General features: G+C 45.9%; 1 protein-coding gene across 2 annotated transcripts in view; it reads right to left on the minus strand.

Annotated features, from left to right (window-relative positions):
- HYDIN (HYDIN axonemal central pair apparatus protein) overlaps nt 1-25,510 on the minus strand; it is a 148,887-nt gene that overhangs the window by 60,552 nt on the left and 62,825 nt on the right. The window contains exons 24-41 of one of the 2 annotated variants that reach the window (XM_060275918.2): nt 19,456-19,566; nt 18,584-18,698; nt 18,057-18,176; nt 16,673-16,882; nt 14,842-14,979; nt 13,521-13,698; nt 13,288-13,415; nt 12,807-12,940; nt 11,704-11,840; nt 10,764-10,891; nt 9,269-9,460; nt 8,135-8,284; nt 6,723-6,962; nt 6,316-6,466; nt 4,468-4,659; nt 3,014-3,184; nt 2,125-2,298; nt 1,029-1,252 (exon numbers count right to left, since the gene is read on the minus strand). In XM_060275918.2, coding sequence (XP_060131901.2) covers nt 1,029-1,252; nt 2,125-2,298; nt 3,014-3,184; nt 4,468-4,659; nt 6,316-6,466; nt 6,723-6,962; nt 8,135-8,284; nt 9,269-9,460; nt 10,764-10,891; nt 11,704-11,840; nt 12,807-12,940; nt 13,288-13,415; nt 13,521-13,698; nt 14,842-14,979; nt 16,673-16,882; nt 18,057-18,176; nt 18,584-18,698; nt 19,456-19,566 — 2,893 coding nt within the window. Of the gene's footprint in view, nt 1-1,028; nt 1,253-2,124; nt 2,299-3,013; nt 3,185-4,467; nt 4,663-6,315; nt 6,467-6,722; nt 6,963-8,134; nt 8,285-9,268; nt 9,461-10,763; nt 10,892-11,703; nt 11,841-12,806; nt 12,941-13,287; nt 13,416-13,520; nt 13,699-14,841; nt 14,980-16,672; nt 16,883-18,056; nt 18,177-18,583; nt 18,699-19,455; nt 19,567-25,510 lie in introns of both variants that reach the window. The other variant, XM_060275916.2, reaches the window with a different exon arrangement.

The following is a 25,510-nucleotide window of genomic DNA, read 5'->3' on the forward strand; positions in this document are numbered from 1 at the left end:
GGTCAGATGCTAAATTCTGACTAAGGGAAGCTTTAAACGCAAATGGCACCATTTAACGTCAAAACCAGCAGGATGTCATTCCAAGGAAGGTGCTTCAAATGCCTGATGTGTGCATTGCTCTCTCCAAGCTTCAGCAGCTGGTTCTCAAAGGGCAGAGGGGCAGCTCCAACCAAGTGTCAAGACAAGGGGACCAGCCACAAGTGGCTCCTCTTCCCAAGGGCAGCTGCCCATTTTTCCCCCAGTGGCTCCACGGCAAGGCCAGCAAGAGAGCCTGGTAAGAACTGCCCTCAAGGCATGAAAACAGGAATGTTTAACCAAAGGCCACTCTAGACAGGTAGTGTGTTGCTTTGGGTGTATTCTGCAAGACATTCCTGACACAGTAATAGTGTATCAACAGTGGGTTTATTCTGCTTTATTAGTTGTTCTACAATGCTACCATGTAATTGCTGGCTGGAGGAGTTGCAGTGCAATAAAACCAGGACAAATATAAGCCAAAACATTAGTGCTATAATTTTGGGGGGAATTTCAGCAGTAAGGTACAGGATGTGCACTGACTGGAAATGAAGCGGTGTAACTGCCCCATAACTTTTGAAGGCACAAGCAGTATTGCAAGTGGGATCATGTGTGACCAACCAGACAGCATCATGAGCACAAATCATTGTGAATCTGCACTAGAAAGTATGTCTGGGACACCATACTATTTCCCTCAGGAAGGGGCAAGAGGATGGCAGGAATTTTTGGCGAATCTTAAGAAGCTGCCTTCCAGTGAGTTGAACCATTGATCTATCTTGCTCAGTATGGTTTACACACCAACCTGGTGGGTTGATGGGAGTTGTAGTCCGACACCTGGAGGGCACCAGGTTGGTGGAGGCCTGTCTACACTGACTGGCAGAGGCTCTCCAGGATTTTAAACAAAACAGGGTAGTTTCCCATTCCATCCTAGGAATGTCAAGGATTGAACATTTGACCTTCTGCATGCCAAGCATATGCTCTACCACTGGGTCATTGCTCTTCCTCAATTCTCTCACCTGGGATCCAGGTTGATCAGATTGTTGATGCTGCTGCTGCTTTTGTGATGTGTGACCTTCAGACTTGCCCTTTGCTGTCGCCGTGCTCCCCCTATAGCCTCTAGAGACAGTTGAGAGGGGTCCTGTTTTGGACTCTGAACTATGGCTGCCCTCTGAGGTGTGCTTACCCAAAGCCTCTGCACTGAGCCTGTTATTCAGAGCCAGGCCAAGCTGCCCTTCAGTTCCTTGATGGGAAAGACAAACAGAAATAGTTGCTTGATGTTTTACAAGTCAGAGAAGTGAACACTACTATGGCATCCAAGTTTGGCATAGTGATGAGATCTCAGTGGGTTAATTGGGAAAGGCTGGCCTCAGCCAGCTATGTCTGCCTGGCTACCCATTGCAGTGTCAGCATAAGCAAGGAGAAGGAGCGCTGTGCTCTCTTCCACTAGGCCTCTTTACCCAGGGCCAGGTTTTGAGAGGTTGTATCTAGTTTGGAGCCAAAAGGTCAGACTGGGCATGTAGTTAGTGCAGCTCACAACAGCCTCCCTGACTGAGCTGCTAGAGGCCCTCTCAGATGTAGGGTTGCAGAACATTCACACTGAGGCCACTGTTGGGTCAGCTCAGGCCTCCACAGCCTTCATGATAACATTAAGGTTTTCTTAATTTGTCGCTAGGCAAGACATACCCTCAAGTAGTTTCCCTATGGAAGAGTATTTTCTATTTAATTGTTATATTTCTATCCCATCTTTTCCTCCAAAGAACTCAAGATGGCATATGTGGTTCTTCCCCATCTCATTTAATTACCACAACAACTCTGTGAGGTAGGTTAGGCTGAGAGACCATGACTGCCCAAGGTCATCACTCAGTGAGCTGAAGCTGAGTGGGGATTTAAGTGGCCGAGTGTGGATTTGAACCCTTGTTTCCCAAGTCCTATCCCAACGCTCTAACTACTACCCCACCACTGGATATACCCTACTGGAGTGAGAGTCAAGCTGGTCCTGAGAAGAGAGTAAATGTTCACTGAGGATGGGCTATGGGGAGGACAGGCAAAGGCCAGATGGGTACTTGCCATGATGTTGAAGACACCCACAACCCCCCCCCAATCCCCACTTACCCCCCTCCTCATTTTCCCGTTGTGCCAGTTCAATGGCGGCTCGGATGCAGAGTTCACGAGCACGAAGCCCTGCTGAAGTGTTCCCATCAGAGATGGCTTCCAAGACCACAGAATCAATGGATAAGCAAGCAGCACTGTAGTGTTTGGCAAGGGTGATGGCTGCACTGGACTTTCCTAGAGGAATAAGAGACAAAGGTATTGCTAAACACACACACACTTTCACCATCCATCATTTATTGACATCCCTTTATATCTGGGATGGAGGGGCTTTTTCAGTCTAAGGGCCACATTCTCTTCTGGACAACTTTCTGAGGGCCACATGGCAGTGGGGGGTGGAGGCAAAAGTGGGTGGAACAATGAATGTGAATAGTAAGCCAGTTTCCACATAGTCTCTCACTCACCCCTCTCTACCCTCCATCCAGAGAAGCAAGAATTCAAGGACATAGTCCAGTAAGACAAAAACATGGGGGTGGGGTGGTTTTGAATCAGAAGGGCCAGCAGTGATGGATGAGTGGGGTCTGGGGAGAGTTCTAAGGGGAGTTCTCAACAGACTCTCGTAAAACAGGAGCGTGGCTGCCTTCCCAGGGCAAATCCCCTCTTCCTGGCACCCGCCATTCATCAAGGAAGAATAAGGCAGGTCACTCTGCCTGCTCTGCAGTAAGCACACCCCTAGCTTAGCCCACAGTTAGTATCAGCCTTGGCAAGAAAATGCCTCGAGTCCTTCAGCCCCCCAAACAGTTGTTCACAAACTAAAAAATATTCAGAAGAGAGCTGCAAAAAAACAGAGGATGTCGGTGAGATCTCAGAGCACATGGTGGTACTCAGCTGCCATTTGGGAGTATACAGTCACCACAGATGTAGCCCTGCTGCTCAGAGGTGGTCTTTGTACCTGTAAGGGGAGCACCATGGATGATGATGGCAATGCCCCTGCGATTCCTGGCAGCCCGTCCTTCTGGAGATATATCAATGCCAAGGTGACGCGCAATAGCTTTTGAGACGGGGTTGTTGTCTAGCTCTCCAACAGCTTCCTTATTCTTGATCACACTTTGCTGACTCCCTCCTAAAAAGGAATCAAAGGCCATATCCTTCAAAGGGCTCCAGAAAGGAAAGATGACAGGTACAAATACAAATACAGATGGCAGGAGTGTCCGTGGCTTTTTTAATCCTTTACTGCAACAGACAGTATATATCTATACATTTGCTCTGGGGTTAAAAATAAATAAATCTAACTCCAGAACCTGTAATCTGTTTAATATAAGCATATCAAGCAAACTTGAATGAGCTTATTTTGAACAATTTATACGGATCCTGTCAGGTAGGACAAGAAATTGTTTTTGTTTTAATATATCACATTATTAATGTACTTTTATCTCTCTCTTCTTTCTATCGCTTGCTCTGGCCCTCCAGCCTCAACATCCTTTATGTGACTTCTTACCAATGCTGTTATGTGCATTGATCAAACACTGTGCATTGGAATTTCACCACAGACCCCTGCACATAACATGCAAAAAAGATCAGCAATGTCAGGGGAGACAAGCCAAGAGTGAAGCCTAATTCCTCTGTCAACATAGTGAGGGCCTGTGCACAAGCAATGGGTGGGCAGGGCTTAAGCCTTTGTCCAATGGGAAAAGTCAAGATAATTTATTTCCACTACAACTTCTGCAGCTGCTTCACGCTGGAGAAGTAAGTTTGCAGAAAATAGCATGCAACACAATTATGGGTCAAAAGGAGTTTGTCAAGCCAGGTATTTTTGAGATTTGGAAAACATGCATTGGTCCACAATTCCAACACATGTGGAACCTAAACTCTCCTGATCTAGATTCAGGTAGGTAGCCGTGTTGGACTAAGTTTGTTCTTGGTATAAGCTTTCGTGTGCACATGAACAATTACTAAACTTTTATATATATACAGTCGTACCTCGGGTTGCGAACACCTCGGGTTGCGAACACCTCAGGTTACGAACTGCGCACCCCCGGAAGTGTTTTCACCGCGCGCGTGTGCGCAGAAGCGACGCGCGTGCTTTGCACATGCGCAAAGCGCGAAAATAGCTAAAATAGCGCTTTGCGCATGCGCAAAACGGCGGTTTGGGCCCTTTTCGGGTTACGAACTTTTCGGGTTACGAACTGCGACCCGGAACGGATCGCATTCATAACCCGAGGTACCACTGTATATATATTTCTCCTGATCTAGTTCCTTATAGATTTTCACCATGAGGTGGCAGCAAAATGTCACTATGTGGATGTCTAAATCTTTCCCCATTACATCACATAAATTTTCTTTTTTCAATGGCGATGATGACATGTTCTTTTCACTGTCCCAGCAGCACCAGAAGCTCTCACTCACCTTGTCCTCTGTCTGTCCCCTCCTCTTCCTCTTCTTCCTCCTGATCAAATTTCGATTCCACCCTGAAAGTTCTGGTATCCTCATTAAGGGAAAGAGAAGGATGAGCAGAGGCCCCCGTGGATGTTGTTTGCCCAGGACTGGAAGGGAGAAGCTTCATCCCATGATCAGAAAGTAAAGCATTTTCTTCGTCTTCTACTAAAGAGGAAAGGAGGGCAGATGTCACAGTGCATACAAGAGACACCATGTAATGTACTGATGGCACTTTCAGAAGTTCCCCACACTCGGTCTTAACCAAAGCAAACCAGTGAAGGACATGCCATTCTCTATCTAGACCAGGCATCCCCAAACTGCGGCCCTCCAGATGTTTTGGCCTACAACTCCCATGATCCCTAGCTAACAGGACCAGTGGTCAGGGATGATGGGAATTGTAGTCCAAAACATCTGGAGGGCCGAAGTTTGGGGATGCCTGATCTAGACCATGGGTAGGCAAACTAAGACCCGGGGGCCAGATCCGGCCCAATCACCTTCTAAATCTGGCCCGCAGACGGTCCGGGATTCAGTGTGTTGAAAGTGTCCTTTGATTTAAAATGCATCTCTGGGTTATTTGTGGCGCATAGGAATTCGTTCATCCCCCCTCCCCCCCGAAAATATAGTCCAGCCCCCCACAAAGTCTGAGGGACAGTGGACTGGCCCCCTGCTGAAAAAGTTTGCTGGCCCAATCTAGACCAACCTTTGCCAACTTGGTGCCTTCCAGATGTTTTTGCCACCAGCACCAATCAGCACGGCTCTTGGAAATAGGCTCAAAAACACAGAATATTAGCTTCTAGTCTTCAGACTGTATTGCCTGGACAAATAACTGCATTTATGTATGGCTCACCTTAACCAATGGTAAAATAAGATGGGCAGAGGCTGCTTTTGAAAGACACCATGGCTTTGGAATGAAGGGATAATGATTTATACCACCCACCCAGTTCATGTTCTATGTAGTCCATCCTGTGACGGTGTGGTGGTGTAGGGATTAGTACTGGGGGGGGTGGTGGTGGTGGTGGTAAAGGAATAGGGAATTCAGTCACAGCAACCAAGTCTGTGTGGGGAAGTAAGTTACAAGTCCTCTCAATGGGAAGCATCCAGATGCGCCAAGGTGGGAGAAGGGATTCCCCTGGCCTGGCACTTAGACCATACCCTTGGGCTGCAAATCTTTAAAGCACATACCCTGCCCCCAATTCAAGAATCCTGGGAAATGTAGTTTGTAAAGTACGATTCCCAGGATTCTTTGGGGAACCCATGTGCTTCAAATGTGCTTTAAATGAATGGTGTGTATGCAGCCCCAAAATTTTGGAGCTGCCGGGGGGAGGCAGTTGTGAATCAGGCAGGGCCTCCTTTAATACTGGAATAGGTGGTCAGATGATATGGAAGCAGTGCGTCAGACCTGACGTCACTTTGGGTTCCCACTTTAGGCAATGCTTCTGAATACTTTATCCTTGCGGAACTCTTTTATATCCAACTCATTCCTACTCAGAGTACACATTGGCCAAAATATTCCTGCATTGCAGGAGGTTACACTAGGTGACTCTCATGGTCCCTTCCAACTCTACGATTCCTCACCCACTGAAATTAATGAACCTAAATTAGTCATGTCCATTAACCTCAATGGGTCTACTGTGAGAATGACCAGCAATGGACATCAAGGCATTATCCCACCTTTTTATTCCAGGAGTATATGCAAAATCTGGAAATGAGCACAGCAGGTAGATGGAATCAGTCAGTCCCCTTACACCCTCTTTGATGTCCGAAAATAGCCACCCCATGCAGCTGGACTCTCCAAAAAGCCCAGCCCCCTCAGCTCACCATTTTCCTGATTAACTGTCTCCTGGTCACCTTGAACCTTCTTCTGCTCCTCATAATATTCCAGGACTTCAAAAGGCAGCTTCTCCCCAGGGATGCGAGGAGGCAACAGAAGCATGTTATGGGTGTCATAGCCCTTCAACATCCGCAGAATCTAAAACCAAGCAGATAAAAAAGGATACAAAGAACTGTCTCATGTGGAGTCTGACCAGTGCTCCATTGAGGCCAGTATGAATGACCCTGAATTGCTGCAGTGTTCGACTTGTAGAAGTCAGTTTGCCGATAACCTGTTAGACTTGGGCCCACCACCTGTTGTTGACACTATACCACACTTTGAACAGCGTGATTAGCAGAGTATGCGCAGCCAGAGTTTGTAGCCTCAGCTGGGAGCAAGTGTGCTTGGTTCTTACCCGCTCTTCCAACAGATACTGCTGGTCAAATTCCAAGGAGTAGAATTCAATGGGGAAGCTGCAAGGGTTCTTCACCACCACTTCAGCCTCATCCCCAATGGCGTAAGGCAAGAGGGGCCCAAGTTCCAGAATGGAAGGAGTGAACTCTAGACGCGGCTCCAGACCTTGCCCAGAGACATTCAGCTGCAGCTGCTGGGTGCTCTGGGAAATGCTCAGAATCAGGTAGTGGCGGTAGAATTTCTAAGATGACAAAAGTTGGAGGGATTATTTCACAGAACTCTAGAGGTGGAAGGGGCAGCAAGATTCATTCCAGTCCAACTCTCTGCAATGCAGGAATCACAGCTAAAGAATCCCTGACAGATGACCATCCAACTTCTTTTTATATAAGAAAGAAAGAAAGAAAGAAAGAAAGAAAGAAAGAAAGAAAGAAAGAAAGAAAGAAAGAAAGAAAGAAAGACCCAAGTTTAGCTCTTGCCTAGCAGTCATAAGAAAACTATGCCCATGGAGTCATACTTGTTGCATTGTCTTGCTCTGCATTGTGCTCAGCATAGTAATGTCAACCATATGGGAGTTCTGGCCTCACTCTGTAATAAATAACGTTCTCTTCCACCACCCATGCTGCTATAAATACACCTGCCAGCAGAAGGCAGCACTTCATGTCTGATAACACAGGCTCTCTCTAGTCCATGAAACCTCCTGCCATGAAATATATATTAGCCTGGAAGGTGCCACAATATTCTTGGTTGTTTTGCTGGGCCAGACCAAGATTCCTCTCATCCCTCATGGCCGGTCATCAGCACTTTTCTTTCATCCTCTAAACTGGAAGAGCCCTCTTGGCTATCAAGGCTAAAGGTGTTGATACCTTATTTACAGTATTTGTTATTTGTCATTTGTGGGATTTCTTACCCATCTTTCACAACAATACAATATGTGATTATAAAAACAGATAAACCCATTCCTATTATAAAAACAAGTTAAAGCACTCCAAATGGAACAGAACAGTCACTTTCTCCCCAACTTGTTCTGGACATAGCCTATTCTCAACAGCTTTTCTTAACCTTATGTGCTCTATGTTCAATGAGGCCAAGCCCCTTCCCATGTTCTGATCCTTAAGGACTCTGGGTGAACACATCTCTGACCTGGCCTTCCATTCCAAAACATCATCACTTTCAATGTTATCAATAGCAGGGCTATCAATGCTGTGGTTCAACTCTAAGAGACTCGTTGGCCTGTCTGCCAACATTTAAAAAGCTAAAATAATTCACACTAACTGTCACTAAATGAATCATTTAAATCATCATTCCCCCCTTTTCCAAATACTGACTAGAGAACTCTCATGTGCTACCACTGAACCCTCTTTGCAATGAGGGTTGCACCTGTTCAATGGCATGAACAGCATCCTGACCTCCTACCTCTTCTCTGGGTGCAAACTTGACTTGCACATTGAGCCTCTCCCCCGGAGCCAGGATCCCATAGGGAGGGATCATCTCAAATATATTGGGCTTGCGTTTTAATTCACGGCGCATCTTCTGACGTAAGAACATTGGCATGTGCTTGTCCACCTAAACATACAACAAACAATGACATCACTGAGCAATGGATCTCTGTGCCATTGGGAACAGACCTGTTCCCACCCAAAGTGCATCTGAAATTCAGGTGCCTGCTGTCTTGATACATGCAACAACCTGCTAGCCAAGTAGATGGACCAATGTCTCTCAGCAATTCAGTGCACCCTGGGTGGTGCTGCCCTCCATCCATAGGCACAAGAATAAAAGGTTTTCCCAGTTGATTCTGCCTATCTGATGTTGACCAAAGGCTAACGGTGGGGGTAGCCGAGTTTTTAGTAGCAGTCCTCCAAGGAGCAGGTTAACAGGGAAAACCACAGATTATATATATATATATATATATATATATATATATATATATATATATATATAATCAGTCTATGTAGCCAACTGCTGCCTTTTTTATATATATTTCAAGGCTCTTATATGTGTTTTTCTCTTTTCTGGTTTTATTTGTAAAATGCCTAATAAAGGTTTGATAAGTAAGTAAATAAGGTTTTCCCAGTTTAGGATGACGAGGAAGGAAAAAGATGCTTTCCCCATTGCAGCAGCAGGAGAGAGTTTTACCTCACTGTTTTATTTTATTTTGCATTCTTCAGTGGCTCAGGTAAATCTGAAGCTGAATTGCCAGTTGTGGGCTTAACAAGCTGCAGGGCCTGTGTCTGAGTACTTGGCTTTCTGAACCTATGAGACCTTGCCTCAGTGCTTTATGGATCAAAAGGACTCAGCCTCAAGAGTAGAAAAAGGAGGGCAGATTCTGTCAGTTTTTCAGCTATCATTTGTAGCTACGCCTTTAAGTACAACTTAATCTCTATCCAGTGCAAAGCTTCACTGGTCAGTTACCATAGATTGAGCTGCTGTTCAAGGTGCAGTAGAGGCCGACTCATTTCTGATGAGGTGGCAACCCTTGTGGAAAGAGCAGGGTAGAACCTGATGGTCAGAAAAGGCAAAAAGAGAAGCCTGCGGCCAGGTCTGCTTTACCTTTTTTATTTGCTCGCTGCTGGTGGCAAACCACTCACAGGTGACCTGGAGCTGGTTGTGAAGCTGAATTGTCTCAACTTGGCACTGCCCGCACTGAGTGGCAGGAAACTCCAAATTGTCATTGGACATGCAGAGAGATGGCATAATCACCATGGCACGTAGAGAGATGTTGAATGTGGGTCCGCTCAGGACCTGGAGCAAACAACAAACAGGACCTAAGCACCATGTGCAGGAAATGGGAACCTCTAACCACACATGCAGTGGTACCTCAGTTTAAGAACAGTCCTTTTTACGAACAATTCGGTTTACGAACTCCACAAAACTGGAAGTGGTATCCCAGTTTGTGAACTTTACCTTGGTCTAAGAATGGAATCCGAATGGTGAGGAGGCCTCATTAGGGAAAGCACACCTCAGTTTAAGAATGGTTTCAGTTTAAGAACGGACTTCCGGAACAGATTAAGTTTGTAAACCGAGGTATCACTGTACCCTTAATGCACTCACGACACCATGCAGGTATCAAATGGTGGAGAAATCAAATATATATGCTGCAGATCGGGCCTGGAGATATGGGATCAGTTTCTCCCCCACCACTCACAGGCCAGGTTTGACAAGTGGGCAGAGCCACAGTGGCAGATATAGGGCTCTCAAATTTCACCACTGCATTCTACAGCATTGTTGTGTCCCAAAGGAGTGTTAGACTCCAGGCCAGAACACTTTTAAGGAGCCTGGTCTGACCAAAGAGAGCTGGGCTCAGTTCAGACAGCAGGAATTGCTCTAGTTATAAGGGCACAGTTTGCCTATGGCACTTCTTGGAGCATATAGTCTGCCTTGGAGTCAGATGTGGCCTTCCTAAGCCTTTCTTATGAACACAGAAAGCTGCCTTATACTGAGTCAGACTATGGGTCCATGTAGGCCAGTAAAGTCAACACTGACAGGGATCGACTATCCAGGGTTTCAGATAGGAAATCTTATCCCAGCCCTGTGTGGAGATGCTGCTAGAGATTGAGCTTGGGATCGTTTACATGCCAGGCAAGTGCTCTACCACACAGCTATGTCCCTTCCCCTCTGCTATGGGCCTATCCAGCTGCCCTCCATAAATTCCCATGCAGTTGTCTAGTTGCTGGTCTCCCCTGCCCACCCATGTGGCTCCATAATTCATTGCAGGCTTTGACTCAACTCCAAGGACTTCAAAGTGGATCATGGGAGGCCAGCTGTAGCTACAACTAAAGTTGTAGTTCATGGCTCTTCTGATGACTGCATTTCTTTCTGAAAGTTACATCCTAGCTGTGATGCATCATAAACTTTGCCTGCCTTGTGGGACATGTCAACTAGGAGGGCTGAACCCACTAGTTTCAGTTCCTTGCAGTGTCCCCATTTTTCCAATTTCCATATTGCTTCATCCATTTTTAAAAACTGAGCCAAATTCCTTCCCCATCCCCAGCCTCAGCCAAGGGCCAAAGCAGTGCAGCATGGCAGGCTGCGAAATGAAAGGCACCTTGACTGGCAGGATCACTTCCACCTCTCCCAGGGGCTGGTTGGCACTCTGGGGATCAAAGCGCACTCCAAATGTCTCCGTCTCGCAGTAGGGCAGGTTCTTCACTCTGAACAGCTCTGTGTCGAAACCTGGCTCCAAAGAGCAACAGTGTCATCCCTTGTCAATTCATGTGTGCGGGGAGAAATCAGCCATTGGTTTGTTTGTTTTCAATTACACTGACATGACACCCTTCCACCAAGGAGCTTAGAATGGCTGCACAAATTTCTCTCTCCACCCCCCATACCCAGGGGGTAGGTTAGGCTGAGGAAGCACCTGACGCTGGAAAACTGGAGGCAGCCATGTCAGGCTTGCCTGCTTGGTACAATTCCCTCTGAGAGAAACTGAATGTGGGAAATTAGCAGCCAAACCTAACAAATGCAAATTCTTGCTAATTAGCATGAGAAGGGGCTAAGTCCACATAGCTGTATCGCTGATAGGCAAATCTCAGACCATAGAAATACAATTGTGGAGAGGGCTCTGTGTAGTGTTATTTCAAGAATTTGGGGCTGAGGGAACCACTGACCACCTTCACAGCAATCAGATGAGCAGTCATTCCAACCATAATAATCTTCCCAGCACAGGGCAAACTGAGCAGGACCAGAAGTGAATCTTGACAGGGCCATCAGCCTGCTGATGACACACATCTCCTTCTCTCTTTGGTCTTTGTGCTTACCCATACTCTGCCCATAGTGAGCAACTGGATGCGGAAGAAAAGCTTATTTGGAAAAAAGTGTTCAGTGTATGAGGGTAAAACAATTGGGGTGGGAGGGGAGGGGCTTGTACTGGTGGCAAATTTATTGGGTTTTTAATATATTTACATATGCTTTTCCTATTCAATTACCGATCAAGTTTTCAGGATAGGCTGAGCTAGAAATGAAAAGGAACCAGACCTCCTTATTACCTGAATCCTGCAAGTTCCGCCTATCTGCATAGAAGGACACAGGAAACTGGCCGGTGTTGGTGATTTTGATAATGTGGGTCCGGACGGTGCCCAGGATGATGTAGCCAAAGTCTAAGATGTACTCAGGGAGTTGTGCTCTGAAAAAGTAGCAATGGCTGGTTGTAAATAGATGTTTGATGCTCAGCTGGATAGTGAGGGCTACATTTTCAACAGGACTTTGAGGATTTAAACATTTCACTTAAGTGCCAGAGCATACTTATGGCAGAGGGAAGCAGAGCGGAAAGTAACATTCTCCTCTGTGCCAATCACAGAAATGGCACTGCAGCCCTTTGGGAGGGGATTACTTTTATTATCCAATGAAGTTGAATGTTGGAAGATACAGGAAAGGTAAAAGAAAATGGTTCTTCATGCAGCACTATTAAAATATGGAACTTGCTCCCACAGGAGACAGTGATGGACATGAACCTGGATGGTTTTCAAAGAGGACTGGACAACTTCATGAAGAAGAAAGGTTATCAGTTGCTACCAACCATGAAGGCTATGCTCTGCCTCCACAGCTGGAGGCAGAAATACTCCTGAATGCCAGTTACTGGAGACCACAGGAAGGGAGAGTGATTTTGTGCTCAGATCCTGCTTCAGGGTTTCCCACAGGCATCTGCTGTGAGAATAGGATGATGGACTAGATGGGCTGTTGGCTGATCCAGTAGGCTATTCTTTTATTATTATTATTATTATTATTATTATTATTATTATTATTATTATTATACTTCAAATGTAGGTAGATTCAAAACAGTATTCAGCTAGGAAGACCTGGACAAGCCATGGGTTGACTCCCCGTGTACCTCTGACAGGATTCAATGCATCAGAGTCTGGTGGCTTGCTACAGATTGCAGACTGCCCAAACAGAGATTGCCAGCCAAGCTAAGAAGCTTCACATGGTGAAAGCTTCCCCACTTCCCAGAGGCAGAGGAAACTGGGTGGATTGGGAGGACCAGGCAGTTTCCTGAGATTCTCTACTTATTTCCAAATACTCAGGTACTGGGAGCCCCCCTCATAACCCTGCAGTCTGGGGAAATGGCCATAGGGAGGAGATCTGCACCCACTTGACAAGTCTGCGGCGAACTCGCTGGCTGATGGCAGGGTCCTCCTTTGGGTCACCGGAAAGTTGCATCTGCTGCTCCAAGGCATGTTCTCGAACAAGGAGCCTCTCCACCTCCAACTGCACTTGCATGGCAAGCTGTCAAGACCAAGGAGACAGTCAGCCAACCTGACCCCGGTCCTGCACAGTTCTTCCTGCTTACCCTACAGCATCAGCACCAAAAAGTTCCCTTTTCTGTGGGTTGCTTTTGATCTACTGGCCTCCTACACCTCCATGGTTGCCAATGCCCACTTGTTGCCCTTCTGAAGAAGCCATCTGCTATATTGTGCTCTTGCTCAGCCCTTCCTTCTGCATGTCAGAACGGTGTGGCTTCCATGGCTCTTTCAATTCCTCCCAAACATCTCCTGCCAATGTGTCCCAGTCAACTCCAGCCCTCACCCAGCCCAGCCTAGCTCACAAGCAAGCAAAGGAGCTTTTAATCTTACTGCAGAGTTGGATTCCTCCACGGCTGGGTCTGTGCCCACTGCCTCCAAGTTACTGATGGAATCTTTGTGTGAATCCTGCTCCATGCGTTCCTTGACTTCTCTTAGGAGGATGCTGTACCGGTCATTTTCTACAGCAAGCACAAATGGGTGAGAGTTTGGACCAGGGATGGAGTTGCACTTTCCAAGGAAGGTGGAAGCTCTGAGGATGCTGTTATAAGAATTCTAACCCCTACCTTTAACATTTATGGGTAGATCCAGGCAAATTCTGGGGAAGATTCCTTCTCCTTTCAGGGTGATGAGGTCTGGATCCAGGTGGGCCACCTGGATCTGGAAGGTTCTTTGGAAGACCTCCGGAATGCCAGGCAAATAATATACCTTCAACACCTGCTTCTTCCCGGATGCAATATAACTCTAGGAGATACAAGTGGGAGAATCCTGAATAGGTAACACTGCTCCTTGCCAAATAGAGGGCTGAGCAACCTTGCCTTCATTGAATGGTTTAAGTTGCTCAGACTAGGTCTCTCTGATGTCCTTGGATGTGGGCAGTTGTCACAGGCTTTCTACAGCTGACTTGAACCAGGGATGGAAGAGTCAACAGTCTGGCATCTTCTTTGTCTTGGGCACAAGACTGGATCAGTGAGAAACATGATGTTAGCCTGTTACACAGATGGCTGTGTAAACTCTTGCATTGTTTTTTAAATTTAGATTTCCCACCAAATAAAACCCAGGTTTAGCTACCAGAGACATCATGCAAATTAAGCACATTTGCTTTTGTCATTTAAATATACAGAAGGATTTGAGCTTTCAAAGAAATTCCTAAGTAAGGATTAAAGGAATGGAAAGAGATGGCATGGATAGTGTGGCATCTTCACAGACCCAGTCCCAGATTGATGGACTGTGCCAGTGTCTCCAGTGTCTCTAGCCTAGGGGCAGGGTGGCTATCTCCCCACCTTTTTGTATTTTATTGTTGCTGGAAATTTTACTTCTATAAAGTAAAATACTAAGATGAGCAAGGACAGGATTTGGTGGGCATCTCACAAGCCTGCGCTAAGAGAAGTACAGGCTTACTTGCTGAGGCACTAAATAACTAAACCCTTAAGGGCATTAAGGTCAGCGCTCCCCTCTCTTGTTGTGAAAGAGCACCCGGCTCAATGCTGACCCACCTACAAGAAAGGAACCTAGAGCAGGTAGCAAAAGAGAAAGGCTCCCCACACTGAAAACCTCCCTTCTGACATCTATAGATGGACTTCACCTCGCACAGGGGGGCAGAGGGAGGGGGGGTGCTGCTCAGCCTGAGTCTTTGTGAGATGAATGAGTTATCTTAATGGAAAGCTCTTTCCAGAGAACAGACAGACAGAGAGGCCCAGGAAGGAAGGAAGCCTTAACTTGAAGAGGGGCTTCATGTTTGAAAGCAGATTCCACCTGAATTCTAATGACACATTTCCAAGAGCCTGCCTTGCTTCTCCCAATCTGCACAATAATTCAAAAATCTAAATGCATAAAGAAGTGACCCTTAAACACAACAGCATCTATCCGGCTTCTGCTCTTACTCACAGAAACAGGCAGAGTCAGTGGCACACCAGGTGCAGGGTTGTTGGGTGAAGCCGCAATGGTGTTAGTCACAAAGTACTCAAATCCAACTTTTCCTGTATTTTTCAGCGTAATCTCAGTCACACATATCTGATCAAAAGGCTTAGGGAGAGAAAAAAGAGTGATGCCAATATGAACGTGCAAACCTTTTGCTGCAATGCTGAAAGCATATTGCCCTGAGCCCTTCTTTCCATCCCTCCTCTGACTCAACACCAACCAGCTGTTTGGGAGGAGATCATGTAATATTTCCAGCACCACATCATATGTGATGCTCTACACATGTGTAAAGTTGTCCAACCAGCACTAGTCTGCTATATTTTTATGATCTTGTCAGCAACAAAATATCTCCAGATCTTTCACTTGAGCAGGACCCTCCTAAGTCCTTATTTTAAAACCTTATTTTAAGAGAGAATTGGTAGCGTTGCTGTGTATCCTCAGATCATGTGAATGCAATATCTATAAGTCGCCTTGCATCCCTGAACCTGAACCCCCATCCTCCTAATCCTAACACCCTAACCTTAACCTGGTGGGGAATCTTTTTGGCCTGGCAAGCCAGATCTTTTAATCCTACCATGGGGGCCAACTTTGGCAGGGGAGAAGAACCACCTGCCTCTCGGTGATTTGTTGCCAGGTGATGCCCAGATGAGTTGTTTCAGTCACCTGCCAAAGTTGGCTGTGGGGTGGGGATAACAACCAAGCAGGATTGAACTTCCTGCACATCAGCTGATGTGTGGAGAGTTCAATCCTGCTTTCTGCAGGGGTCAGCTGCACAAGGTGTAGGGCAGGTGGGCATGGTTTGGAGAGAGTGGCCTGGTGGATCAAACCCTGCTGTAAAATTGGCTATGCCCAACCCTGAGAGAACGTCAGCTGCTGGGATGACTTCTGCTTGGAGGGGTGCATGTATTAGAGGCATAAGCACCTGACAGAGGCCACCTGAGAATGGCTAGGTTAAATCAGAGAGCAGATATCTAGGGAGAGTCTCCCCTACCGCTGCCCCAGTTCTTGGGCTCGGCAATCCTCTCAGGGGTATAATGGCAGAGGAGGTGCACTGCGGTTTTTGCTGTGGTGAGGAGGAGGAGGAGAGCCAAGGAAGACCCAAATTCCCTCCCTGAATATCACTTTAGGCACGGTTAAGGCAGGCTTAGTAAGTGTGGTTGAACTCTTTCAATAGAGCCCAATGAAGAGGGAAAAGCAGTCCTTTTCAGCAGGGTCCTTGTGGAGAGGGGGACAGACAGCATGGTTCTTACATAGAATGTGCAATTCAAGAAAGAAGCATGTGGAGTGGAAGTTTGAAGGGTATAAGCAGAAGCAACGTCGGGAGCCTGAGAGCCCATTTTCTGAGGTATAAGAAATCCAGTGGACTTGACTGACACTCTTCCAGCTGAGGGGTATTGTGGGGTCGGATGTCATGTGGAGGGGAAGCATATATAAAGGCAAAGAAGTTGGGCTCCCTTTTGGGAAGTGGATGTGAACTAGGTGTAAACTTAAGAAATGGGTGGTATGTGAGAAAGAGGATGCTTAGGCACAGCTTCCAATGGTCTACTGTGATCAGAAGCATTTTTGTGTTCTCTTGGTACTTCAGAGGCAATTAGGAAACCCATTCTACATAGTTCAGGCTTGAAAAAAGTCCCCATAAGACTCAACCCACCATAAACGTCTGCAAAACATTTTCTTCATAGGATGGTGGGTGGAGGAAAGCACAGGGGCTGATTTCAGCAAGGCATGTTTATTGGGAAAATAACTAAAGTGACCTGCCGGAGGCCTGCAGAGTCAAGTGTACACAGCTTTCACTTACCTGGAGTCCATAGTCAATCTCCTTCCTGTCAAATGCATAACTCACAAGGGAGGCCTCACCCCTCAGTAGGATCTCGTAGGTGGGGCCCCCTTCCACCTCACAGATGGCTTTGACACGAGCAATGATGTTAGCATGGCCATAGAATGTGAATGTCATCCGCTGGATCTCGCTCGGCTCCAGCATCCCATACAGCGGCATGATGTCAAATACCTGATCGGGAAGAGAAAGGGGCAGAGGCTGCATGCCAGCAAATGCCAAGATCTAGTCCAGGATGAGGGCAGCCACTGCAGCTGTGGGGAAAGCATGGTGCCTACAGGATTGGCACCAAAAAGATGAATCTTCATACATTCTGACCTTTACTCAGGCTCTTCCTGTGCAAAACCCCATGTACTGCACATTTCCATAGGATGATTACAATCTTGATCCTCTTCCCATTATCTTAGCCAACCCAAGTGTGATAACCAAGGTCTGAAACTGTTGTGCCTCCCAGCATGGGAAGGGTCTGCCACAGGGTCCCCAAACTAAGGCCCGGGGGCCGGATGAGGCCCAATCGTCTTCTAAATCCGGCCCCCAGACGGTCCAGGAATCAGCATGTTTTTACATGAGTAGAATGTGTCCTTTTATTTAAAATGCATCTCTGGGTTATTTGTGGGGCCTGCCTGGTGTTTTTACATGAGTAGAATGTGTCCTTTTATTTAAAATGCATCTCTGGGTTATTTGTGGGGCATAGGAATTCGTTCATTTTTTCCCCCCAAAATATAGTCCGGCCCCCCACAAGGTCTGAGGGACAATGGACCGGCCCCCTGCTGAAAAAGTCTGCTGACCCCTGGACTCTGGCAGCTGCTTCAGCTGCTGATCAGGCTTGTCTCCTGGCTCTGGCTGAGGAGGAAGACCTAGCTTCTTTGGGAGCAGAGGTCATCATCAAACACAAACATCCGAGGCACACACTGGAGAGAGGGACTTTGGTGGGCTTCAGCCAGCATGAAGTGGCATAGCCATGCATGGCTCCAGCTCTTTAGTCCAGCTTGGTCCAGCCTTGAATGATCAGCAGATGGAGACTGGGTGAAGGTTTGGAGAACTGGACCATGATCAGGAGTAGAGCATTTAGTTATGATGATACTATGGCATCCCCTCCCCTTGTCTATTAAGCAAGTGGCTATTTTATTTTACAGGCACTTGAATGGTCTTGTTTGCCCTGAAGTGTAACCACCTTTGTCTTATCAGTTTGATCGCTAGATTGTTTTCAGTGTTGTGGTTTCTTTACATATTGTCTTATATTATTTTATTGTTCACAGCTTAGAGAAAATTATTTCTGAGTGAGTGATATACACATATATTACATGAATAAATAAAATAATAATGATAAAAACAAACTCCTGCTCACTTCTTCCACGCCTGTCAGATGATGATCCCCTGCTTCTGCACACCACAGGACTTCCTTGGTCGCCACCTCGTTCTTCTTTGGAAGCTCCTCTTCCCCTTGATCAGCAGCTGTCAATGGGGACTAGAAAAAAGAGCATCAGGAATAGGTGCAAGAGGCAGTGGAGGTAGGTTGGCTTGAAGGTTTTCAGATAACCAGATGTATAGCACCCCAGACCTTGACAATAAAAGTATCAGATAGGCCAAGGCACTGGAATGTTTTGCACAGAAAATTTCAAGGATAAAACTAAGGGAAAACCTTCTAACATCCAGGTGTTCTCCTCCTAGTAAGAACAGCCCCTTGTCCTTCTGCCCCACTGAACCTTTCGCAGATACTCATTGACTGCTCTAGCAGCCTCAAAACAGTCATAGAGAGCAACCCACTGAGCTCACTCACATCAGTGGTACTTGTGCAAAATCACCCACAGGTGCTACCTGTGTCCTAACCAAGCCACCTCTCCAAGCCAAAGGTAAGGTGAGATGAACAATTACCGGTACCCTGGAGGCTGCATTGGCTTCTGGGATACTTTCTGCAATGTCTGGAAGTTCCTTAGGGGCAGTCTCTTCTTCATTGACATAGCTGAGGTTTTCTTCTGTAGTTGCTTCTCTGGAGTCATAATATCGGGACAGAAATTTTACTTAATGGTGCTCAGCATATCTGGGTATGGGTAACACTAATAGGGACACAAACGTAGTTTTGTATAAATATGAGTGAGAGGGTAATCTTTGGGGGCAGGCAAATGTGAATAATTGTGGGGAGCACCCTTCCTTTAAAGTATTGTGGACTGAGGAGTTTTGTTTTGATTTTTAGCACACCCACCCTCTCCCCACAAGAAAAGACTCATTGCTCCTTCTGTGGCTCTCAATGAATATCTGTTTGGAACAATGCTGGGGGGTAGGGGTGTGTTCCTACCGGTACATTCAAATCAAGAATCCTGGGAACTGCAGTTTGTATTGGGTGCTGGGAATAGTAGCTCTGTGAGAGGTAACCTTCAGATCCCAGGATTCGGGGAGCGGAGAATACTTTGAATGTATGTAAACCGTGTAAGCAGCCACAGTTGCACAACAGGCAGGTATGGTTGCAGATGAAGCTGCTGCACTTGGGTCAGAAAAGACCAGAGCATGACTCTGGAGTGAAGTGGCAAGAGGAGCTTTGCTGTATTTCACTTACAGCCGCAGCCGATACATTAAGGAATTAACTGCTCAAGCTAAATCCCTGGGATGGCAGAGAGCAAGAGCCCCCTAATCTGTCATCTGCTCTCATTCTCAAAGTGTGGCATAGCAGGCAGAGTGATGGGCATGGACCACCTAGCCATGCAGGACTAAGACACAGACTATGCATTTCTGAGGCATAGTGTGCAAACCTCTCAAAGTCTTTGGTGTCATTGTGACTTGTAGTTTCTTGTGGCTGTGGGACCTCTTGCTCAGTGGCTGATTCCTGTTCAGGAAGGGCTCTAACACGCCTGGGGCTGAATCTGAAAAACACAATGTCATTTTGATTTGATTTGATTGTATTTACTAGTTGTATTCCACTTTCCCAACAACCACACTGAACTCAAAGCAGTTCACAACAACAGCATGAAAAACTTTCGATCACTATAATCATATATATATATAAAACACACCAACAGGAGATAAAATAAGGTAGAAAACAAAAAAATTGTCATATTACTAATACGATTCACTACCAACTCGCGGTGATTCAAAATAGCTGCTGAGCACCAACCCTGTGTCAGTTGATAGACTCTCTCTGGGAAGGGGCTTCTTCACTCTGTGCAGCAGCAACGCTGTCCTGGCCCCTACTTGATGCAGAACTCAAACTCAGATTATCTTTAATGCTCAGGTTGGTGCAATACATAGGCAAAAAACACTGTTCAAAGGCACAGTAGTTGCTACACATGACTAAACAAGCAAAGATGTTGACTCAACAACAACACCCCCTACCCCGCAACCATGTTGTAATAAAAAGGGGTGGAGACAGCATATCATGGCAAGTGGATTTGGTCCTCAGTCTGGGCAAGCAACCTAACACTTCCCCAAGAAGGTTGAACGAGCCTGTCTGCTTATGCCTGAGTTGCCATCTCCATGACCTAGGCAAGATATTACTGCCTCTTCAGAGGTGGATGGGACAGCTGGGATTTGACATGATTTCTCCAGAGGCACAGAAGCCAGAGTGATAGGCAAGGTGAAGGAGCCAGAACCAGCTTCTGGCCAGGAGCCTCTTCCTCTGGCTCTCCTAATCCGGTTAGAGATCTTTCCAACCCACTGGATCCCACCCTGGAGTCATGTCATCCACTTCTCTTCTCTGTGCTGGCCCAGCCAGCCCCCTCCCACAGGGCTCATGGCAAACACACTCCCAAAGCAGCTAACAACACAACCTCAAAAATCCACATCAACATATCATTCCAATTAACAGTATAATAGCAACCAATTTCAAATAACAATCCATTTTGACAGTACTGTAGTAACATTGCAACATTTTTAATGCATTATATAATAGGCAACATCCATCAATAAAACACAGTATGAGCTGTTATTATTAATGGTAAAATATTAAACCAAGTCTGATATGATTTATATGCCTCCAAATAACATGAGCAAGAGAGGACTGAACTCCTCATGTCCTACTTGTGGGATCCCCACAAATATTTGGTTGGCTGGACTAGACAGATCTTTGGTCTAATTGAGCTGAGCTCTTATGTTATCAAGAAGAGGGAAAGCACCCGGTGAGAGTCAGGTTCCACAATACCTGGAACATTTTCCTAGGACAGCACACATCCTGCCTCTTCCTTGCCACCCTATCCTGCAGTTCAATCTCATCTGATGTCACTTGAACACCCCTGCTCTCTTTACCCCCCTAGCAACTCTTAAAAGGGCTGGAAGGAAGAAGAGGCTTCTGGCAGTTTGGTCAAGAGGTCCTGCTCAGGGCTCTTCAGCTTAGCCTTAAACTAGCTTTCCAATTATTTGGCTTGCTCTCCCTGTATCCTCAGCTTAATGCAATGTGACCTCATGATTGAGCCAAACATCAAAGCCTCACTGCAGGCATGAGGAGGCCCCAAATGCATCTACAAAACTGCTCATCCTATCTCCACTTCAGGGCTACAATGCATAAAGCAGAAGGATGGAGATGTGAGGGAGCTGGGAAGGGCCCAGAAAAACACAGATAACTTCACTGTGACTGTTTCACAGGATGTCAAACAACAGAAAAAAAGAAATGCTGAGTATAATCACAGAAATCCATCAGACGGAAACAAGAACAGACACAGAGCTGGCAATGATTTCTATATTGATGGGGCTGGCTTACCCAGCCAGGGCACACATGCCTCAAACATCTGAAATCAAAGGCTCATCAACAGCCAATAACATCAGAATATGCCCTCCTATCCTGATAGTTCCCAGGCCAATTATGTAAACAGCATGGAATCAGTTTTGTTTTGTGCATAAGGTCAGAAATATCAGAAGTTTCTGCCTTAAGTCAAGTCAAGATCTCCATCCACTTAGCCAGCTCTGCACAATCTTGAGCAGGGAAGGGTATTTATCATTACTTGATGGGATTCTTTTAACTGGAGATGCCAGGAGTGGATCCAGATATCTTCTGCACGCAAAACACATTTTCTGCCAGGGATCTGTGCCTTTTATGCCTGCAGACTGAATGAGACATCAAGCCGAGGAAAGAGTATAATTGTCAGAAGCTCAACAGCAGGGGTAGAAAACCATTTTGGCTCTGTGTGCCTGTTGCTGGGATCCAGTTCCCAACCCATGGAGTAAGACAAGGGTGGGGTACCTGCAGCCCTCCAAGTGTTGTTGGACACCAAACCCTACCAGCCCCTGCCAGAGTTATATATGGAGCAATTTAGCTGTGTGACCCCTGGAGCCTATTTTCTTATGAGGCAGAAGCCCTTCACCACCCAGCGGTATCCTCTCAAAACCCCTGATTCTCCTTCCCAGAAATGCCTGTAAATCCAAACCTTGTTTTCTGCAATTGACATTCATGCTATTTGGCCTGGGATGTCAGAAGCAAGCCCCAGGGGAGCAGGCTATACAAAGCTCTATCCCCTATCAAAGAAGCTATCAGCCTTCAGTTCATCAAACTGTTCTCAAGTGATGGGAGAAACAAAGAGGAAAGTGTTGTGGTATCTACTTGGCTGCTCTTCCTCTTGTTACTTCCATTACATTTGGAAGGGTCAAGGTGTCCATGAGACTTTTGGACAATGAACATCCTTGCCTCAAGGAGCACACAACCCAATGGATAACACAGACAGTAACACTGATTGACATGAGGGTCTGGGATGGGAACAAATTGGTGCTAAAGAACTCTGAGGCCAGCGGGGGTGTCAGACTCCTGTACAGTGTCGGATAATATTTCTTTCACTGTCAGCAATTTAAGAGTCCTAGAGAGCTGAAGGAAGCATGGGGATTTGGGAATGCGGAGCTATTTATTTTAAAATGCAAAGACTCCAGATATAGCCAACATTAATAAAACATGTATAATCCCCTCACCCCAACACACACACACACAAACACAAACACACAAACACACACAATAACAGGATTTGCCCTGGGTCCCTTTGCTATGCCACAGAAGATGTGGTCTGCCTGCAATCCCATGAAATCCCTGCATTCTCTTACCACATTGCAAGAGAGTATGATGCAGCCACCTGGAACAGAAAAATGTCTTGACTGGGCTGTGGGAGGGAAGAAGAATTTTCAGAGTCCTACAGGCATGTGGAGCAGAGGGTGGGGATGGACAGAACGCATGTATATTGAGGTCTACAGTCCAAACCATGCCCCATTTAAGCAGCCTTAATAACCAATCTTGTCTGGAATCTCTTTCTTTGAGAAGTTATTGGTTCTGCTCTTGAACTCCTGTTAAGTACATGACTGCTTTGAACTGACTCAGGCCATTAGTCCAAGCAAGATGGTGATGTCTAATACGACTAAAAGTAGCTTTCCAAGTCACAAGCAAGGCTCCCCACACCCCGGTTATGCAGATATCCTTATTGTAATGTGAAAGCACTAATAAGACATCAACATCTTTTTAAAAATGGAGATGCCAGGCAGCGATTAACCTGGAAGCTTCCATGTGCACAGCATGTCACCTGCCATTTGGTGAAGGCCACCCCAGGGTCTAAGTGCAACATCCCTGTAAGATGTTTTTTGGGAAAGAGGATCAGCTCGTTTCTCCATAGGACAGACCTTCTAGGCTCTTCAGTATTTATATTTGTCTGTTACCTATATGGGGATGTCATCCCCTGGCCTTTGCTATGTAAACCTTGATTGACTGGGATCCCAAAGGAGGAGCAGGAGGAGGGGGAGCAAAGGACAGTAAAATGGGGTGTGTTAGTATTTCTGAGTCCCTGAAAATGTTTATTTATCTAATTTATTTGGATCCTTATAAAATGGGGAACAGTAATCCATCAGAACCCAGAAGTGCTGGGCTTACTGAGCATGCTTCACATATGGTGTATGTGTACATACATACATACATACATACATACATACATAATTTTAGAGATTTACAAATTGTAATATTTCCCAGATTCATATATCAATAATTTACAAAGTATGGCCACCTCTGAACTAACTTTGTTTTATAGACCAAACTGGTCAGCTATTTCTGCTAATTCAAAGCACCCAGCCAGATGGGCGGCGTATAAATAATAAATTATTATTATTATTGTATTATTATTATTATTATTATTATTATTATTATTATTATTCCTATATAGATTTGTAGATGTGGTCCATACTACTCTGGCTGCAATTACCAAGACTTTTGCCCAATACATCTGATCCACAGACACATCATCCTAAATCCAATTAAATATTACCAACACTACAGAAAGTTTCAAATGTGCTCCTATCATCAATGTAACCTATTGCATAGTTTGTCTCCCAAAATCATAGGCACATTGATGTTCCCAACACATATGACAAGCGATCATTTGCTACACATGTGGTGTTTTGTTAATGCTGCATGCCATGCAGAATGGCATTTGCCCCTTTTTTCAGCATGACTCTCCCAACTCTGCATGTTAGCATGAGGAGAGTGTGGGGAATAATTCCGGAATACTGTAATGCAGAAGAACGGAGTGCTTTCATGTGTACTCTCCTAAGGCGGGTAGGGGAAAATGAAAGGTTAAGACTGAATAATTAGATGAAAACCATAAAAGTCACTGCCCTAATTATAAGGTCCAGAAATAAAACTAAATAAGTCATTCTTCACCCCAGCTGAAAAACAGATGTTAATCTGAATGACAATTAGTTACTGTGTTGAAAGGCACAGAGTGGATAGAATAGCAGTAACCTGTTTTTTAGCTACCAAACTGTCAGGCTGCATTAGCTGGATGTAATTATACACATGGTAGCAAAAGAGAAATAATATCTGACAAGCTGTGCTTTCTTCCTGGCCACTTCATGGCCAAATGAAGGTGTTAACAACTTGGAGGCTCCCTTCAGGCCCAGCTGTCCTCTGGGTAGTCAGGTGGTGCCAACACAAGGACCCTGTGAAACAGCCAGGAAGCCTAATTAATACACAAAGAGAGAGATGAAAAGAAAGGGGTCAACCAGCATCACATCCGGAAGGTTAATGAGGAACCTTGGAGAATGAAAGGTCTAATCCTGTGAGATGTTAGTGATGCCCCTGAGCACCGCATGTGGCAATTTCACCTTCACACAGTCTTCTGAAATGCCAACATGCCATAGTATGGTTAGAGTCTGAAGGTGTGTGTGTGTAATAGTAAATAACAGAGGATTGGCTGGGGAAGCCAGAGAGGAGACCAAAAGCCTGGTTCCATGATGGTGGGTTGCAGTAATATAAAATAGTATTATTTAAGCAACTTCACAGGAGGTGGAGATGTGTGGTGATATGTGGGGTGTATGCACCATGTGTCCTGGCTCCTATCCCCAAACACAGAAATAGATACTCTTGTAAGATCTCTCACTTACCATTATTCAGGCAAGTATTGGTACCGGCAGCAGACAAAAGGCTCAGAAGCCATAGTTCAAGAGCGGGGCAAGAAGTTCAGAACCAGACAGAAGCAACAAAGATGTCCCAACAAGTTTCCATGACCTGTCACACCCAGGTGTGCACCACCAGGTGTGCACTCACTCACAAGACTCTGCTGCCTTCAGGGAATGTCAGAATTGCAAAAATGTGCAAAAAGGGTGCAAAATGTGCAAAAAGGGTGGGTGGGTCTGCTCCCATCTATGAAGGCAGAGCCTTGTTTGAAGCAACAATACTGCACCCTCCTGTTGAGGCTCCTGTTAAAGTCATTTCCACTTCTAGTAGTTCATCCCACCTTGGCTGCGCCAAGCCCTCCTGAATTGTTGGCAGTACCTGACATCCCTGCTCTTTTCCCCCAAGCAATAGAACCTGGGGTAGAAAAGGGAGATCCTCCCTCATCTTACTCAGGTACC

Source organism: Zootoca vivipara, chromosome 6, assembly GCF_965207765.1.
Source record: "Zootoca vivipara chromosome 6, rZooViv2.hap1.1, whole genome shotgun sequence".
Taxonomy (NCBI): Eukaryota; Metazoa; Chordata; class Lepidosauria; order Squamata; family Lacertidae; genus Zootoca; species Zootoca vivipara.